This window comes from Notolepis coatsorum (genome assembly GCF_963971535.1).
Source record: "Notolepis coatsorum genome assembly, chromosome: 1".
In the NCBI taxonomy this organism is placed as follows: domain Eukaryota; kingdom Metazoa; phylum Chordata; class Actinopteri; order Aulopiformes; family Paralepididae; genus Notolepis; species Notolepis coatsorum.
In genome coordinates, this window is record NC_140165.1 from 244,996,331 (window position 1) to 245,015,060 (window position 18,730).

At 48.4% G+C, this 18,730-nt stretch overlaps 1 protein-coding gene across 1 annotated transcript in view; it reads left to right on the forward strand.

The window, feature by feature from the left end:
• Nucleotides 1–7,090: 7,090 nt before the first annotated feature.
• Nucleotides 7,091–18,730, forward strand: part of LOC311224533 (volume-regulated anion channel subunit LRRC8A-like) — a gene marked incomplete at both ends in the record, with an annotated part of 54,978 nt that continues 43,338 nt past the window's right edge. Inside the window, 4 exon segments of the mRNA XM_084309565.1 lie at nucleotides 7,091–7,668; nucleotides 7,670–7,916; nucleotides 8,390–8,600; nucleotides 8,817–8,982. Coding sequence (XP_084165691.1) covers nucleotides 7,091–7,668; nucleotides 7,670–7,916; nucleotides 8,390–8,600; nucleotides 8,817–8,982 — 1,202 coding nt within the window.

Consider the following 18,730-nt stretch of genomic DNA (forward strand, 5'->3'; position numbering starts at 1 on the left):
GCGATGTGAGCAGAGAAGTTCAACTGGTCGTCGAGGACAACACCAAGGTTCTTGGCAGTTGGGGACGCGGTCACAGCTGCATTCTCGACTGTGATGGAAAGGTCGGTCAGGGCGGAGGATTTGGCCGGCAGGTGAAGCAATTCTGTTTTGCTTAGGTTCAGTTTGAGGTGGTTGGTCGTCATCCAGGCGGAGATGTCGGACAGACAGGCCGAGATCCGCTCAGAGACGTGGATATCTGAGGGAGGGAAGGAGAGGAAGAGTTGACTATCGTCGGCATAACAATGGTAGGAGAAGCCATGAGACGTGATAATGTTACCCAGTGATTTAGTGTAGAGGGAGAAGAGAAGGGGTCCTAAAACCGAGCCCTGGGGGACACCCGTCCACAGGGGGCGGGTGGCCGACAGGGTCCCTCTCCATGACACTTGGTAGGAGCGGTCATTGAGGTATGATGACAGCCATGTCAGCGCAGAGCCAGCCACTCCCATTCCTGTGAGGGCCGCGAGGAGGATCTGGTGGTTGACTGTGTCGAAGGCTGCAGATAGATCTAGGAGAATCAGGACAGAGGAGAGGCCTTTCGCTTTTGCTAAGTGAAGTGCCTCTGTGACCGCAATGAGGGCTGTCTCTGTGGAGTGACCAGACCTGAAGCCTGACTGATTAGGGTCTAGGAGGTCATTCTGTAAGAGATAAGCAGTAAGTTGGTTGGATACAGCACGTTCAAGTGTTTTAGAAAGGAAGGAGAGAAGAGAGACAGGACGGTAGTTGCCTATGATGGTAGGGTTCAGGGATGGGTTTTTTATGAGGGGCGTGACTCTGGCTTGTTTTAGGGAGGTGGGGACCACCCCCGAGTTGAGTGAGGAGTTGATGGTTGCAGTTAGGAATGAGAGGATGTCTGGTGCTATGGTCTGGAGGAGTGGGAAGGGTAGCCGGTCCAGCTGGCATGTAGTCGGACGGTTCGACGTTACCAGTGTCAGGGTCTCGGCTTCTGTAATGGGAGAGAAAGATGACAGAGTGAAGGATGAGGTTCTCGATTCAGCATTTGGAATGGGTGGGGGTTGGGAGAAGGAGCTGCGGATGTTCTCCACTTTTTCCTCAATGGAATGGCCGCCATTTTGTCCGTGGCCGCCGTCTCGTCCATGGCCGTCATCTTGTCCATGCGCGTATCGCGCGCTCTGGTCGTGTTTCTTCATGTCTGTGTGCCCCGTGGATTTGCAGACAGTCTTTGTGCAGTCGCTTCTCCGATGACCTTTCTCTCTGCATCGCCAACACACCAGTTCCGCCATGGTCCTGGTCCTCTCCCTTGGCGTCTCTCGCGCCTTTAGCACCCTCTCTCCCGCCTCCGCGGCGGCTGGGTGGGTATCTTCTGAGGCCTCGAAGTTTCTTAACTTAGCCTTGAACTGTCCCAGCGTCATGTCCGTTGAACCGTGTGTTACCAGGAGTGTGAACGGTTTGTACAGCTCCGGTAGTCCTCTCATCATCATCGCCATCATTAGCCCATCGCTTGGTGCTTCTCCGGCACTCCTCAATGGCGTCGTGATTTGCTCCGCTCTGTTGACGTATTCGGTCACAGTCTCTGTGTGCCCCTTCCTCAGGGCCGTTAGTGCTATGTAGAGGGCCACGACTCGGGGTCTTCCTCGCCCGATGTAATGCTCTCTCAACACCTCCAGGCTTTCTCGACCTTGGTCTTTAGTGTCGCGGAATATCAGCCCCAGGCTGGTGTCGTCGAGCAGCGGCGCTAACTCACAGTACGCGTCTGCGTTACGCTGGTCGTCCAGGGCTTGCTCTTCCGCCGTCAGTTCTCCCGTGGGGGCTGCCAGGATCGTCTCCTTCAGTCCTGCACCGTGCATGCAGCATAGCATGCGCTCTTCCCAGAGCTCGTAGTCCTCTGCTTTTCCATTGAATGAGGGCCATTTGCCCGTTCCCTTGTTTTCCATCCTCTTCGTTGGTGGTAGGCGTAGCTTTAGCTCTTGTTGGCCTAGCGTCTAGCCACGCGGTGCTCCCGGCGCTAACCTGGCCTATACTTTAGCTAAGCTTGCTACCCTTATTATTTTGCCCCTGCGTTATCTGGGCCCATAGCCTGTTGACAGAATCCGGCTATAGGGCGACAATAATGTGGTCAAGAGGCATGGTTTCTATCTTGAGCCTTAACTGGCGTGGTTTATTTATTCACATGGCAGAGCAGCAGTTTTACAGTTCTCCTCTCACTGAGAGGCTGGGGGAAAGAGAAAGAATGGGAGGAGACATTGTAGTGGGCACTTACATGGGCACTTACCTGGACGGGACATAATCCACCTACACTGTCACTTTAAGGACACGGGGCATCCGGGGTATCTAGAGCGGCCATATTAACGCTTCACTTGGTTTGTTGTGGTATCCATGGTTATGCTATTAAATGATGCACACTGATGTGTGGTCAAAGAAACTTCACTCTCTTTGGTCGTGATTTCCCGTCTCCTACATTGGTGAACCTGACGTTCTTGGTCGCTTTCAAGGACGATTGAACAATGGAACAGGCAGTCGCGCTGAAGTTTGTGGAAGCAGCAGTCGCGCTGAAATTGCCAGAGTTCTGGGAAACGCAAGCTACTGCATGGTTTGTGCAGGCGGAGGCGCAGTTTGCAATAAAGAAAATAACGGAAAGTACTATCACGTTGTCGCTGTGCTGGGGACTAACACGGCAGCCAGAGTGGTGAGTCTACTCACAAACCCTCCGGCGCATGACAAATATGGCACGCTGAAGGCACACTTGTTGAAGTGTTTTGAACTGTCTGAGGTGGAACGAGCTAACCGGCTGTTTTCATTGCAAGGTCTGGGCGACAGTAAACCGTCTGAGCTTATGGATAGGATGCTGGCGTTGATGGGAGAGCATGAGCCCAACCATTTTCTCTTCCGACAGCTGTTCTTGCGCCAGTTACCGGCTCAGGTAAGGGCCGCCTTGGCAAACACAACAATAAATGACTGCCGTATGTTAGCCGCGGAGGCGGATAAGTTCTTTTTGGCCAGCCAGCAGCAACACTGTACGGCCGTGTTCTATCATGACCAACCCTCTACCTCTCACCATGGGGATTATACCGTCGCTGCTGCGGTGGCAGCCCCTCGCCAGCGAGGGAGAGACACTGGCTGGTGTTTCTTTCACACCAAGTATGGAGCCAGGGCTAACCAATGCCGTCCCCCATGTACTTACAAGGGGCCGGGAAACGCCCGGGCCGGCGCTCAACAGTGGCCATGAGCGTTGGTGGGGCCGGCAGGCTACTGTTTATTCGGGACAACATCTCAGGCAGGCGTTTCATGTGCGACACAGGGGCACAGAGAAGCGTGCTGCCTGCGTCAAGGGTGGACACCCTGGCCGACGGGCATGGACTCCCTATGGAAGCTGCCAATGGTACTACGATCCGCACGTATGGCAGTAGGCTAGTGGAGTTGTGTTTTGGTGAGCGGCGGTTTAGCTGGAACTTCATTACTGCTGATGTGTCTGTGCCCCTGCTGGGTGCTGATTTTCTGTGTGCCTATGGATTGTTGGTGGATGTCAGGAACAATCGATTGATCGACGCCACCACCTTTTGTTCATTTGAATGTACTGTCGGGGCAGCGCCTCCTGTGGGTTTGTCTAACATGTTGTCTGTTACAGATGAGTTTCACCAGCTGCTAGCCGAGTTCCCTGTCCTTACCCAGCCCACTTTCTCGTCCTCCACCAGTAAGCACGGTGTGGAGCATCACATCGCTACGGCAGGTGCGCCAGTCTACTCCCGGGCTCGGCGCCTAGATCCTGCCAAGCTGGCCGTGGCCAAGGCAGAGTTTTCCAACATGGAGAACCTGGGTATTATCCGTCGTTCTGACAGCCCATGGGCCTCACCCCTTCACATTGTCCCCAAGGCTGCCGGCGGGTGGCGCCCGTGTGGCGATTACCGCCGCCTTAACGAGGTAACCACACCGGACCGATACCCGGTTCCACATATTCAGGATTTTTCCACCCACCTGGCCCGGAAGCTCATATTTTCAAAAATAGATTTAGTTCGAGGTTACCACCAGGTGCCGGTCCACCCAGCGGACATCCCTAAGACGGCGGTGATTACTCCCTTTGGTTTGTTTGAGTTCTTGCGCATGCCATTTGGGCTTAAAAACGCAGCACAGACATTCCAGCGCTTGATGGACTCTGTGTTACGGGACCTGCCTTTTTTGTTTGTCTACCTAGATGACATCTTAGTCGCCAGTACCACCAAGGCAGAGCACTTGTCCCATCTCAGGACCCTTTTCCACCGACTCAGTCAGCATGGGCTCATAATTAACCCAGCTAAATGTCAGTTTGGGCTGTCTAGGATCGATTTCCTCGGGCACCACATCACCAAAGATGGGGCAGTTCCCCTCCCATCTAAGGTTGACGCCATAGCACATTTTCCACTGCCACCCACCATCAAGGCTCTGCAAGAGTTCCTTGGCATGGTAAATTTTTACCATCGGTTTGTCCCCCGGGCTGCTCAGCTAATGCGACCTCTTTACGAGGCTCTCAGGGGTAAAATCGCCAAACATGTGGTGGACTGGACGGACGAGAGACGCAAGGCGTTTGTCGATACTAAAACCGCCCTGGCCAATGCAACCAGGCTGGCACACCCACTTCCCAACGCCCCTGTTGCCATCACCACTGATGCTTCAGACTATGCTGTTGGAGCGGTATACGAGCAGTGGGTGAGTGGGGCTTGGCAGCCACTGGCGTTTTTTAGCCGACAGCTTCGTCCTAATGAGTGCAAATATAGCACTTTTGATAGGGAGCTCCTCGCCCTCTATCTGGCCGTGCGGCATTTCCGTTCCCTGCTGGAGGCTCGTTCGGTCACGGCATTTGTAGACCACAAGCCACTCACTTTTGCTATGGCTAAAGTAAGTGAGCCATGGTCTGCCCGTCAGCAGAGGCACCTGTCATATATCTCAGAGTTTACCACGGATATTCAGCATGTCGCAGGCAGGGACAATCTAGTGGCAGACTGTCTCTCTCGGGCCTTGATCGGGGCCGTCCATGTTGGTTTGGATTATGCACGCATGGCCTCAGACCAGGTTTCCGACCTGGACGTTCAGGCCTACAGGACGGCCATCACAGCACTCAGGCTGGAGGATGTGGCATTTAATGAGGCTAACAGCACACTCCTGTGCGACGTTTCCACGGGGCGGCCGCGACCGGTGGTGCCCAGCAGTTGGAGACGTCATGTTTTTGACATCATACATGGTCTCTCTCACCCCGGTAACAGGGCGTCTCAAAAGCAGGTGGCAGCCAAGTTCATTTGGCACGGGCTGAAAAAGGATGTGAGCGGGTGGGTTAAGACCTGTGTGATGTGCCAGCGCGCTAAGGTACACCGCCACATTAAAGCTCCTTTGGCCCAGTTCTCCGTGCCCGAAAGGAGGTTTGACCACGTGAATGTGGACCTGGTGGGTCCATTACCCCCATCGCATGGTTTCACATACCTCCTCACGATGGTGGACAGAACCACTCGGTGGCCAGAGGCCGTTCCGCTGTCATCCACAACGTCCACTGATGTGGCTCGGGCGTTTATATATACGTGGGTGGCCCGGTTTGGTGCTCCGTCTGACCTTTCGTCGGACCGCGGACCTCAGTTCACCTCTGAGCTTTGGTCCGAGATTGCCAGAAACTTAGGCGTGAGACTGCACCGCACTACCGCTTATCACCCGCAGGCTAACGGTTTGTGTGAGCGGTTTCACCGGTCCATGAAGGCTTCTCTCCGAGCTACCCTTAGCGATGGTAGTTGGGTCGACAGGCTCCCGTGGGTCATGTTGGGTCTCAGGACCGCCCCCAAGGCTGATCTCCAGTCGTCGTCGGCTGAGCTGGTCTATGGCCAACCGCTGCGGGTCCCCGGGGAGTTTTTACCTGACACCACAGACCCCTGGTCTGCGACCCAGCAGCGCGTTTCAAACTTGGAGAACGCTAGGGCATTTGTGCCGGTCCCCACCTCGCAGCATGGTTTGCCACAGACTCGTGTTCCACCCGGCCTCCAGGCGACGGAATACGTGTTCATACGGCACGATGCCCACCGCGGGTCCTTTCAACCCCCCTACGATGGCCCGTTTCGGGTCCTACAGACGGGAAGTAAGACCTTCGTGGTGGACATTGGCGGTAAACCGGAACATGTCTCGGTGGACAGGCTTAAGCCAGCTCACTTGGATGTGGATCACCCCGTGGCACTCGCTCAGCCCCCGCGGCGGGGGCGACCTCCCCGTGTTAAACCTCGTCACCATAGGTCGCTTTTTGAAAATATGAGTCCCTCACAGCCCATTAGGCACCTTGCCCCTTGCCCTCCCCGCCACTGCAAGGCCCCAGGGGGTCCCACGGTAGCTCATATGCCGGCTCCAGTTGTTCGGAGCCGTTATGGTCGGGAGGTCCGTCTACCGACCCGTTTTGTGAGTTAGTAGGGTGAATTCTGGGGGGACATATGTAGTGGGCACTTACATGGGCACTTACCTGGACGGGACATAATCCACCTACACTGTCACTTTAAGGACACGGGGCATCCGGGGTATCTAGAGCGGCCATATTAACGCTTCACTTGGTTTGTTGTGGTATCCATGGTTATGCTATTAAATGATGCACACTGATGTGTGGTCAAAGAAACTTCACTCTCTTTGGTCGTGATTTCCCGTCTCCTACAACATCTCTATTTATACTCGCCACCTGGTGGTGTTCCTGAGTGGCTCCGCCTAGAGCGCCTTCTAGTGGAAACAGTTATATATGCAATTAGACAGTTACTAGTGTAAACAGTTATATATGCAGTTAGACAGTTACTAACAATCCTACACAGAACCTCTGACTTCAACAATAGTAATATTAACACTTTCACTACCACACTACAAAGGGTTAATGCTTTCTCTGTAGTGTGGTAGTGAAAGTGTTAACCTTCTGTGGTGTGGTAGTGAAATGGTTAATATAATATTGCCTTTCTAAAAATAAAAAGGCCAGCTAACATTATTCCAGGTTCACAGAGTGAAAGGCATGATCCAAAACGTATAAAATATAATCCTGTTTTCCTTGCTACTTTTGGATAACCCATCGCTAAGCGCACTCTTTTCTCTCTCTTGTGATTCCAGGTAAGCCATCATGATCCCCATCACAGAGCTCCGGTACTTTGCCGACACCCAGCCGGCATACCGTATCTTGAAGCCATGGTGGGACGTCTTCAGAGACTACATCACCATCGTCAACGTCATGCTAATGATCGCCGTGTTCGGTGGCACCCTTCAGGTTTCACAGCACAAGATGATCTGCTTGCCTTGCAAGTGGGTGGTCAATGGGAACTGTGAGACCATCCCCGTCTCCAACGTGACGGTCCCCTACGCCGCGGAGCCGAGAGGCATCCAGTACGACCTGGACCGTCACCAGTATAACTATGTTGATGCGGTCTGCTATGAGAACAAACTCCACTGGTTCGCCAAGTACTTCCCATACCTGGTGCTGCCCCACACCCTCATCTTCCTGGCCTGCAGCAACTTTTGGTTCAAGTTTCCTCGAACAAGCTCCAAACTGGAGCACTTTGTCTCTATTCTTCTCAAGTGCTTCGACTCGCCGTGGACGACCAGGGCTCTGTCGGAGACTGTGGTCGAGGAGAGCGACTCCAAGCCCCTGGGGAAGATGAACGGCTCCACGGACAAAAAGGCGTCGTTCGTGAGTGAGGACGTGGCCCATGCTCCAGCGGACTAAGTCCAGAATTGAACAAGGGATTGTAGACTGCTTAGAAACTGGGGTTCTGGATAAGAAGGAGGGAGAGCAGGCCAAGGCCCTCTTTGAGGTGAAGAAGTTCAGGATCCACGTAGAGGAAGGCGACATCGTTTATTGCCTCTACATACGTCAGACCATCATCAAAGTGATCAAGTTCATATTGATCATCTGCTACACAGGCTACTATGTACGGTACATTAAATTCAGTGTGGTGGGCGGCTAGGTGGTGTAGTGGGCAAGGCACTCGCCACCAGTGTGGAGACGCTAGGATTCGCGTGTTCGAATCCAGCTCTCCACATTGTTTTCAGTTTAGCTGGTCGTCCGCAGTAATACACATTGGCCGTATTATGGGGAGGGAAACTGAAGGGTGGGGATCGGGCGTTGTGAACAAGCGACTCCTACAAGTCGGTTGGTGCGCCTGCGCAGTAGAATCAGGAAGTGTCGGGGGCAGCGTGAGCCTCCCACGCGTTACTCCTCGACACTGAGAGATCGAGCTGCGCAGGTGAAAAGATGCGACTGCTGTTACCTCAAGTACCGGAGGGGACTTGTGCTATGTATGACTTAGTCCACATTGCAGCCGGCTTGTGGGAGGCAAGAAACAGCGTTCGTGACAGGGGAGGGTTGAATTGGATGATACGAAATTGGGATGGGAGAAAAATATAGAAAAATGGGAGAAAAAGTGTGGTGTGCACGGTGGACATCGAGAAGTTAACGGGCTACAGTATGTACCACTGTGCTCACCCTTTAGCCACTCTTTTCAAGATCCTGGCCTGCTTCTACATCAGCTTGGTGGGGGTTTACGGCCTGATCTGCATGTACACACTTTGCTGGATGCTCAGTCGCTCCCTCAAACGATACTCCTTTGAATCAATCCGCGAGGAGAGCAGCTATAGTGACATAGCTTAATCACCACTAGACCCCTGGCCCTTCTATCCTCTTTGTTTTACTGTGTCCTACCTGTTTTTATTACTTTCATTGCTTTACTGTGTTTTAATCTTATATCTTGCATCATATTATTTTGTTTTTATCAACCTGCTTGTGAAGCACTTTGGTGCCAGCTACCGCTGCCTGGAAATGTGCTATACAAATAAAATTGACTTGACTTGACATGACATCCCTGATGTGAAGAATGACTTTGCCTTCATGCTGCACATGATAGACCAGTACGACCCTCTGTACTCCAAACGATTCGCTGTGTTCCTCTCTGAGGTGAGCGAGAACAAGCTGAGGCAGCTGAACCTGAACAATGAGTGGATCTGTTCTCTCCCCTCCAGGTAGGATTGCATCCAGCTCACTGATAGACTATCAAAACCAATTGCTTTTAGCTTGTCAATCAGAATGGAGTGATTGACAGTGTCGAAGGCCTTTTGTAGGTCCAGCATGACCATGCCGCAGTATTTGCCCATGTCCACCTCTTGTTTGATGTGGTCGTTCAAATAGAGAAGACATGTGTCAGTGGAGTGGGATGTTCTGAAGCAAGATTGGAATTAGAAGATTCGATTTTTTTCCGCTAGGTACTTTTCGACCTGTTCGTATACAGGGCTCCAGACTAACTTTCTTACAGTGGTTGCACCAGTACACCTAACATTTTCATTTTGGTGCACCAGCACATAATTTAGGTGCACCCAACATTTTTCACCGCGCCTTTTGTTCCTGCAATAATACATTTTAAGCATTACCTTTACCGTTACCTTTTTTGTCAGTTCCCATACACATTAGTAATTTCTTAAGATGTTATGTAAATGATTGTAAAACTAGTGCCTGTACAGCTTAATTTGTGGAATGTCACACTGCATGATCAATATACACCATTTCCAGTGAAGTGTGATATGGAGGAGCTGCAGAGAGCCAGCCATGGACATCATAGACCGCATCCTGGTATATTGTTAATGTAGAGGTCCTTCCCCCTGTGGTGATGCTCAATGGGCTTGCAGAGGGGAAAGTAGGCCATCAGTAGCAATAGCTCTATTACACATATCTGGCACTGGGTTCCTCTAAGAATAGGCCCAATGGCCCCATTCCAAATTTCATCCAAAAACACACAAAAGGTCACTTCACCAAAAAAACGATTCTGATTTTCATTGCACGTAATCTCACACAAATCCAAAAACTCAATACCGTTTTGCACACTTTCATGTAGTTTGACAGTTATTGAGAGTAAATTAGTTTGAATATGGCCACCGATGATGTCACTGATGACATTGAATCCTTGTGTTGTGTTAATTGCAGCTCAGTGAAATTATATGGTAGCAGGTATTGCTATTTTTTCATTTACATCAGCGGTTCTCAAACTACGGGTCGTGACCCAAAGTGGGGTCACGGGTAGGTGACAGTGGGGTCGCGCATTGGCAACTAAAAAAATACTTAGATAGAGTTTTCCACCCGGCAGCTGTGTGTATTTGCCATGTCTCAGGACTCTCGCCCCTTCATCAATGGAGGCCGACAAACGTATTCCAATACACAGCTCACTACACCCTGCACATTTATAATCGCGGGAGGGGGGTCTGGTCTTTTGTGTGTAAATGTCCTAACCCAATAATACACAAGACCCTCTTCTTGGGACCAAGTAAGGTTTCGTCGATAATCCAATGTACAGTCCCCCCCCCCCCACCTCATATGTACAGTTCCCCCCCACCTACCCAACCCCCCCCCCCACCTCATCCAATGTACAGTTTCTTCGTCAAATGTATATACTCTCTTTTTTAAACTCTTTTTGTATCACAAACAGTACTGTATTTGTAAATCTGGTACGTCATAAATGTATAGATGTAGCAGTACTGTCTATCTGTATGTCATGTATGTCATATTATGTTATGATGAATTGAAAATGGGGGACCCCGAGGTAAACAAGATGAAAGTCTTTCTCTGGTCTGTATCCCCTTAACAATTGTGTGTATTGAGCTGTACTGTATTGTACCCATTCTGCAATCTGTTAATAACATTTTCAATCAATCAATCAACAATTGAACTGATTACAATAAAACAAAGTAAACCTAAAAGTAAACTAATCTGAAAACTCTACCTCATGCAAAAACTGCTGGAACTTCATTCTAACAAGGGAATTTTTGCGGTTATCTAGACTACTGAAAGCTGGTAGCAGGCTCAATAAAAAAAATGCATCCCCATTAACTGGGACTTTCCCGATTATCCCCAGTAGTTCCTGCTGGTAGGTAGTCATGGGGGCCGTGGGTGGTGGTGGAGGTGGAGCCCTGCGGTTCTGTCCCCGACGGACGATGGAGGGGCCAGGGACCTCCCTCTGTGCAGCAGGTGCAGCAGCTATCTCCATCTCCGCTGGTGGTGCAGAGCGGGGCAGGGTTGTGGCAGGACCAGGAGCACAGCGGCTCAGCTGTGTTCCCTCCTCCTCCTCCTCACTGCTCCAGCCTTGGGTCGTCTGGGTGACAGAATATTTCAGTTTGGCGATAAATTACTAGAATAATTAAATTAAGTTTCCACTTTTTCACGAAATGCCAAAGCTATTGTTATATATATCAGGGTTCGAAATTAACGGGGGCTCGGGGCAAAATGCCCTCAAAAATGGACCAAATGCCCTCGAAAATCAGTTAAGGGGGGCAAAAAATGCCCCAGACAGTTTACCAATTATATATATATATATAATATATATATACAGGGAACAAAATAAGCACCCGCAAAGCGTCAATGGCGGGCAGATTTGAACAAAATAGTCATGTAAAATAAAGGACAGTCGCCTTTTTTGCAGCCCTCAATCTCTCCTCGTGCGTCAATCTCTCCTTGTTTACACTGCTTGCACTGTAACGTTACGCCCAATTAGCTAACATTAGCTTAATAACGTTAATGGGTTATAAATATGTGGAACCATATGGAAGGAGTAAGCCGGCCGCTAAAAAGAAAACCCACGCGGCTTTCTCAGACGAAAAGGATGAGTGGGACCACCTGACAAAAGAATGTTTCCAGAGCAGTGGAAGTTTGAAGATAGTTTCAAGAGACTGGCTAGGCTACAGTATGATGCGGGGGCTGTAGACAGTGGTGAGTTGTTAACTTGTTCCGTGTGCCACAAGTATGTCAAAAAGAAAAACAGAAACAACACGTTTGTCATTGTCGTGTTACTTCACAGTACAAATACGTGAGTCCTCTGCTGTGGTTGGGACGAGTATCCTTTATTAGCTTAACTCCGTAGCAACATCATACAGGTGTATCTCTATCGCCCCTCCCGTACCTGCCCCTTGACCCAGAGTACGGTGGCCTGTACACTCTGTCGTATAACGCACACACGTTAACATAACACCACAGTCATCGGTAGTAAATCAATGAGATTGTGGACTCTGATGAGGACATGATTGAGGAGGTTTAAGTTAGGTTTACAAAACCTTCACATTTTTATTATGTTCTGTTAAATCCTGCAAAGGTTAGGTTACAATTTAAGCTTAAGATAGACTTGTATTGATTAATCAATCATCAATCAATATAGTAAAATAATTTGCTTAAAATGTTACTCTGGCCTCTTATTTAAGTGTGTATTCTTTATCTACTTGAACGTAATACCTTATCTACCTGAAATGTACTGAAATCTTTTATATATATGCGACACAAATTTGTTTTAGAATTTTTGGCTGGTAAAAAATCTGCCTGGCTGGTAGTGTGCAAGGAGCAGTTTGCATGGATGTTTTTGTCGGCGGGACGAAGACTGTAAAGAAATACAGCGCTTTGCACCACCAGGACAGCCGCAGCCACAAAATGAGGTCATTAATTGAGTTGTATTTTTTAAATGATAAGGATGTTTAACTTAATAACCTTTTTCATCATAAAAGTTCAGTGCCCCCGAAGATCAATTAAGGGGGGCAAAAAAAATTCTAACCCTGAATATATATATATCAGATAGTTTGCCATTATGTAAACAAACCTGATTACATCAGTGGTATCTCACACACATTTTGAGAATGTTTAACAATAAAAACCTTGTGACTGGAAATGTTCTTATAAACAGCCAAGGTTGAGGAGATATGACATTTGGCCTGGACTCCAGTTTGTGTGTGAAGACATAAAAGCCATAGACTCATTCTTTGTTATGATTCTTCTCATATTTATCATAATCTGGTATCTTATGTACGTGAATATGGCACCTGGTAGCAGATATATATTACCTATAAAACAGGTTAATGTTTTACAGTCTGATCCAACATACATTCCAAAGAAACACATTGTACCTCTGTGTCACTCCTTTGTATTTAACTCAAATACATCCCAAAGAAACACCTTGTACCTCTGTGTCACTCCTTTGTATTTAACTCAAATAGATAGAATAGAAACTTTATTGCCATTTCAACACGGTTGATTGGGATTTGTCTTGGTGCCACATACAGTACAGACATTGTTAAAAACATACAATATAAAAACACAAGAATACAATCCCCACAATAAAAGTTTTACACAAACAATAAAAAATAAAAAAATGCTACAGTATCTAAAATAAATTGCTCAGTGTTCCAGTTTAAAGTGCATATTGCCTTAAAGTGCATGTTGGCTGGTGCTAGCCCTTGTTGTGCAAAGTGCCTGTACATTTGTACTTGAGTTCAGGTGACGGACAGCCTCGGGATATGTACTGTTTTTAAAATGGGATGTCCTGCACCTGAGACTTTGGAGTCTTCTGCCAGAGGGAAGGGGGTTAAAGAGGTCGTAAGCAGGGTGAGAAGGGTCCCTGATCACCTTTTCCCCTTTCCGCCTGATTTGTGTGGCATAAATGGAGGCCACAGAGGGGAGCTCACAGCCGATGATTTTTGCGTACAGTTCTTTCTAAATGTCCCCTATCATGGACGGTGGTGTTTCCGTACCACACAGTCATTGAGAAGGTAAGGACACTCTCCACAGTGGCTCTATAAAAGCTGAGCATCGCCTCCCTGGACACACCAAACTTTTTAAGCTGGCGCAGGGAGTGGAGCCTCTGGTGGGCTTTGCTAATTATACATCCTAAAGAAACACCTTGTAACCTCTGTGTCACTCATTTGTATTTAACTCGAATACATCCTAAAGAAACACCTTGTAACCTCTGTATCACTCCTTTGTATTTAACTCAAATACATCCTAAAGAAACACCTTGTAACCTCTGTGTCACTCTCATTTGCATTCAACTCCCAAGTTTGTTTGGGTCATTTATTAACTTGCATCGAAGTGCATTTGTTATGTATCTATGATCTAAGCATAACTAGGACTTGCATACCATATAACAGTAACCGTGACAATACAACGTAACTATTAATATATCTACATCTACATGAAGGAGAGAGAGAGAGAGCGGGAGAAAGAGAGAGCGGGAGAAAGAGCGAGAAGGAACACGAGGTACAGGCTAAAGTGTCCAAATATATACATGTACTAAACAGCAATTTAACCCAAACAGTATGTATTTCAAAACATAAACCTCGTCACCAAATGGAGATGTAATACCCCAACACTTAACGACCAACGTGTTACACAAGGATCGACGCCATTTCATGACGGTCAACTTCTTCAAGCTATTCTTTACTCGTCGTCTTAAACTGTAAACTCAGTGGGCTCTAGACATTTAGTCTACAATTATCAACATTTGTGTGTGCTTTGTGTAGCCACCTGAATATGTCTGACTATTATTCAGGGTGTCTAACGCTAATCTTTTGCATTCCCTGTGTTCACGAGGACGTTGTAACCGGCTGACCGCTCTTGATCATCCCTACCCGGACATGGACACTTAACGTGCGGTTCTCTTTGATCATCCCTACCCCGACATTGACTATTAACTTGCTGCTCTCTGATTCTCCCTATCTTAAACATTGACGCTTCATAGTGAGACAGGATACAGGTGCCGGCAGGGGCGCTGGTGGCCACGCCGGGCAGGGAGGACATCAGGTGAAGAAGAATGGGCTGGAGGCGGGGCTCGAACAGCGGAGAGACCTCTTCGTCAGTTTCCTCAGAGGGAGGAAGACGTACTGGATGAGAGCTCCAGCAATCCAACACGCGAGGAATAAACTCAGTTACAAAACGGGTTATCCTAGAAGTATATGCGGTAGCTTAGCATTTGATTAAAGCGCCAGATAAACTCAGTTACACAACGGGTTATCCTAGAAGTATATGCGGTAGCTTAGCGTTTGGTTAATGTGCCAGAGACACTGTGAATGAACCAACAGGCGAGCATCGCCGAAGACCAATCAATCAATCAATCAATCAATCAAATTGATTTATAAAGCACATTTCACATGACGCCTGTCAACCAAAGTGCTGTACAGAGGGTAAATACACAAGATACATATAGACAACAATCACACTCCGTTTTATGGGAGGGCACACAGGCAAACACATAGAAAAACAGGGCATGAGTCAGTGAACGGGAAAGGCTAGTAGGTAGAAGTGGGTTTTGAGCCACCTTGCGTTAGCTGTGTATAGGTGTCATAGCAGGAGGGTCCACCACGACCCACAGTTTAGCTGTGTTTAGGTTAGCACCACAGTTTAGCCCGCGTGTCGGCCCACCTCTTCAGCCCAGCAGAGGACGCCACTACACTGCACGCGTCTCCAGCCCCTCCAAGCCGTTGCCCCAGCAGCTCACCCACCCCAGCATCTACCCCGCCCCGCTAGCTGTTATTGCGGGATCTCCCAATGGCCATCTTAACACCCGGACTAGTGGTGCTGAGAGTAGGCCCGCCATCTTGGATAAGTACATCGGCGCTCTCAGTGCTGAAACGTTATCGGTAGACAATTCACTGTGTGGCGCAGGCTCTGTAAGGGCGAAGATAAACGGTGCTTTGAACGAACGCTGGCAGCAGTGCATAGGGGCGCCCCAACCATTTCAAGCCGGCTTTAGCTAGGACTTTATTTGCTAATGTGGGCCCACTGTTAATTTCTTTTGAATGTAATAATAACATGTGGTTCTTTATGGGGCGGCTACATGGCGTAGTGGGCAAGGCGCTCGCCACGAATGCGGAGACGCTGGGCTCGCCTGTTCGAGCCCAGCGCTCCACATTGCTTTGAGTTTAGCTGGTCGTTCATACTAATACACATTGGCCGTATTAGGGGGTGGGAAACTGATGGGTGGGGATCGGGCGTTGTGGACAGCGACTCCTACAGGTCGGTTGGTGCGCCTGCGCAGTAGAATCAGGAAGTGTCTGGGGCAGCGTGAGCCTCCCACGCGTTACTCCTCGCCACTGAGAGATCGAGCTGCGCAGGTGAAAAGATGCGACTGCTGTTACCTCAAGTACCGGAGGGGACTTGTGCTATGTATGACTTAGTCCACATTGTAGCCGGCTTGTGGGAGGCAAGAAACAGCGTTCGTGACAGGGGAGGGTTGAATTGGATGATACGAAATTGGGATGAGAGAAAATATAGAAAATGGGAGAAAAAGTGGATCAAAAAAAACATGTGGTTCTTTATAAAATTCCCATTGAACTCCTTTACTATTTACCTTGTGCTCACCTACCGCGAAGCGGAGCAGTAGATAACTCTTAAAGGGAAGAGGTTCTTACTGTGTCTGTAATATAGAGTGAGAGCACTAGGTGCCCAGTGTGGGAATAACTTTCATCCATGTCAGAATAACTTTCATCCATGTGGGAATAACTTTCATCCATGTGGGAATAACTTTCATCCATGTGTATTGTAGAGCGAGAGCACTAGGTGCCCAGTGTGGGAATAGCTTTTCCAATTGAGTAATACACTTGTAAATTGAATCAGACTTTATATAAAAGGAGACGTAAATGGGAACACTGTGTGAGTCTTTAATGTGCATTTTGCCTAACCCTTTTCCCTCCGGGTAATGCTCATTATTGTTTAACCCTTTCCCCACCCCCTGCATATAGTTTATGGTGAAAGGTCTCCACTCATCGTTAAGGAAGAGTACTGCTTTGGGGAGCGCATATAGCATCCATCTTACTGCCATCAGGTGTGGGAGGGCTCAGGAAGTATTGGGGGAAGTGTGGGTGTGTGGGGAGCTACTGCTGATCGCCCTGGAGGGTAAGAAGGACCAGAGTACCATCCCTAGGTCAGTGAATCCTAGGCCCCATCCACTCCTGCTGCTCGACCTCCACTTCAACATTCCTGGCATACAGTCGGGGATCCAGCTGACTCAGCTCTGCTGCGTTCCCGCTACCAGGTGGCCGTGTACAACCACTCCCATAAAGCAGGGATAATCCACCCTGCTACATTTGTAAAGTATTACCCACCTATAAAACAGGTTAATGTTAGAAAAAAGGGAGAAGTCAGACGTGATGTTCTTTCAACGAGGCATCTCTCAATTATGAGAGACAGCGAAGCTACGCTTCAAAAGGCGAAGTAGTTTAACACCAGTCCTATACTGCCACCTATTGACCAAAGTTATATTGTTGTTTTTAGGTGACAACCAATATAATGACACTACCTGGGGTTAACAGGGAAAATACAATATATAAGCACTCTCAAAACGTTGTGACACATCACTAATCAATTACACTAACGTGATACCACTTTAGTGGCCTTCACATATGTATGATACGTCATATAAAATATGTATTTAATCAATGTATGTCTGACCAAGACCTCTTTGTCACTTTCTGGTCAGACGCTGGTGTGTCTCTGATGATGAACTGATCACTTTTTCTGTGGCCATGGAAACAGAAATAAACTATGTTCCATATTTTTATACAAATTGACTCGATCTGAATTCCTACAGCTTCACTGTTTGGCTCATTTGAATATTCCACAACAACCTTCATCTCCTACTCCCTGCTTGCACTGAAGTGATCAGGCCATTACCTCTGGCATATATGATGGAGACATGGAGCCAAGCAAGGAGTCCAGAGTCTGCTGTCTCTCCATCTCCTCCCTCAAATTTGTGCTGGTCTCCCTGTCCTGGATGTATGGTTATAAAAAACTCAGGATGCTCAAAAACGTCCACCTCTTTCTTTCTCAGCCTTTCTATCTTTTCTATATTTGTCCCTCAGGTATTTCCATTTTGATTGGCAACGATCACCTATAATCAGATAGCAGTGACAATTTCCACCACGAGACCTGCTCTCTGTGAGAGCTAGAGAGAGAGACAGAGGGGGAGGGAACAATCCCTTATAGACCACTACACTTCCGCGTTACATTGAAATCGGGGAGGAGATTGCGGGGGGAGCAAATGAATGAATGTGGATGAGAGCCGTGATGTAAGTGGTTGCAGATACGGCTGTGGGGGTGCTAGAGACATAATCGAATAGACGTTTATGCGCCTCAATCTCCTGAACACGGCGCGACCCATTCCTAATCGATCAGAACTAAATCGGCAGAGAAAAAGCCCATTTTAAAGCACCTATTCCGCATGCACATGCGCAGATTGCCCATGGAGTCTGGACGACGCGAGATGACGCACGAATGAATGTGGACTGTTCCATCAGAGGGGGGAGCTTTGGTGGCCGGTGTCCTTTCAGCAGAACAGGATAATGAAAAAATTATCCCACTAAATGGCCAGACGCGTCTTATGGCGACATCTACAATTACCTTATTGAGTCTCCAGGTAGACTAATGTTTATATTTAAGTGCAGCGGTCTGTAGCCACTCACATTACCACCGAAGCTCCGCCCTCTGATGGAACAGTCCACATTCATTCGTGCGTCATCTCGCGTCGTCCAGACTCCATGGGCACTCTGCGCATGTGCATGCGGAATACAGTAGGTGCTTTAAAATGGGCTTTTTCTCTGCCGATTTGGTTCTGATCGCATACGCTCCCTCCTCATTGGGAACAATTGAAAAAAGACGCTTGCGCCCAGAAAATGCGGTAAATGGACGCAAGCCCTTAACCACCATCACTGCTAGTCTCTTAACCCTTTAACCACCATCACTGCTCGTCTCTTAAACCTTTAACCACTATCGCTGCTCGTCTCTTAACCCTTTAACCACCATCACTGCTCATCTCTTAACCCTTTAACCACCATTACTGCTCTCTTAACCCTTTAACCACCATCACTGCTCGTCTCTTAACCCTTTAACCACCATCACTGCTCGTCTCTTAACCCTTTAACCATGCACCATCACTGCTAGTCTCTTAACCCTTTAACCCTTTAACCACCATCA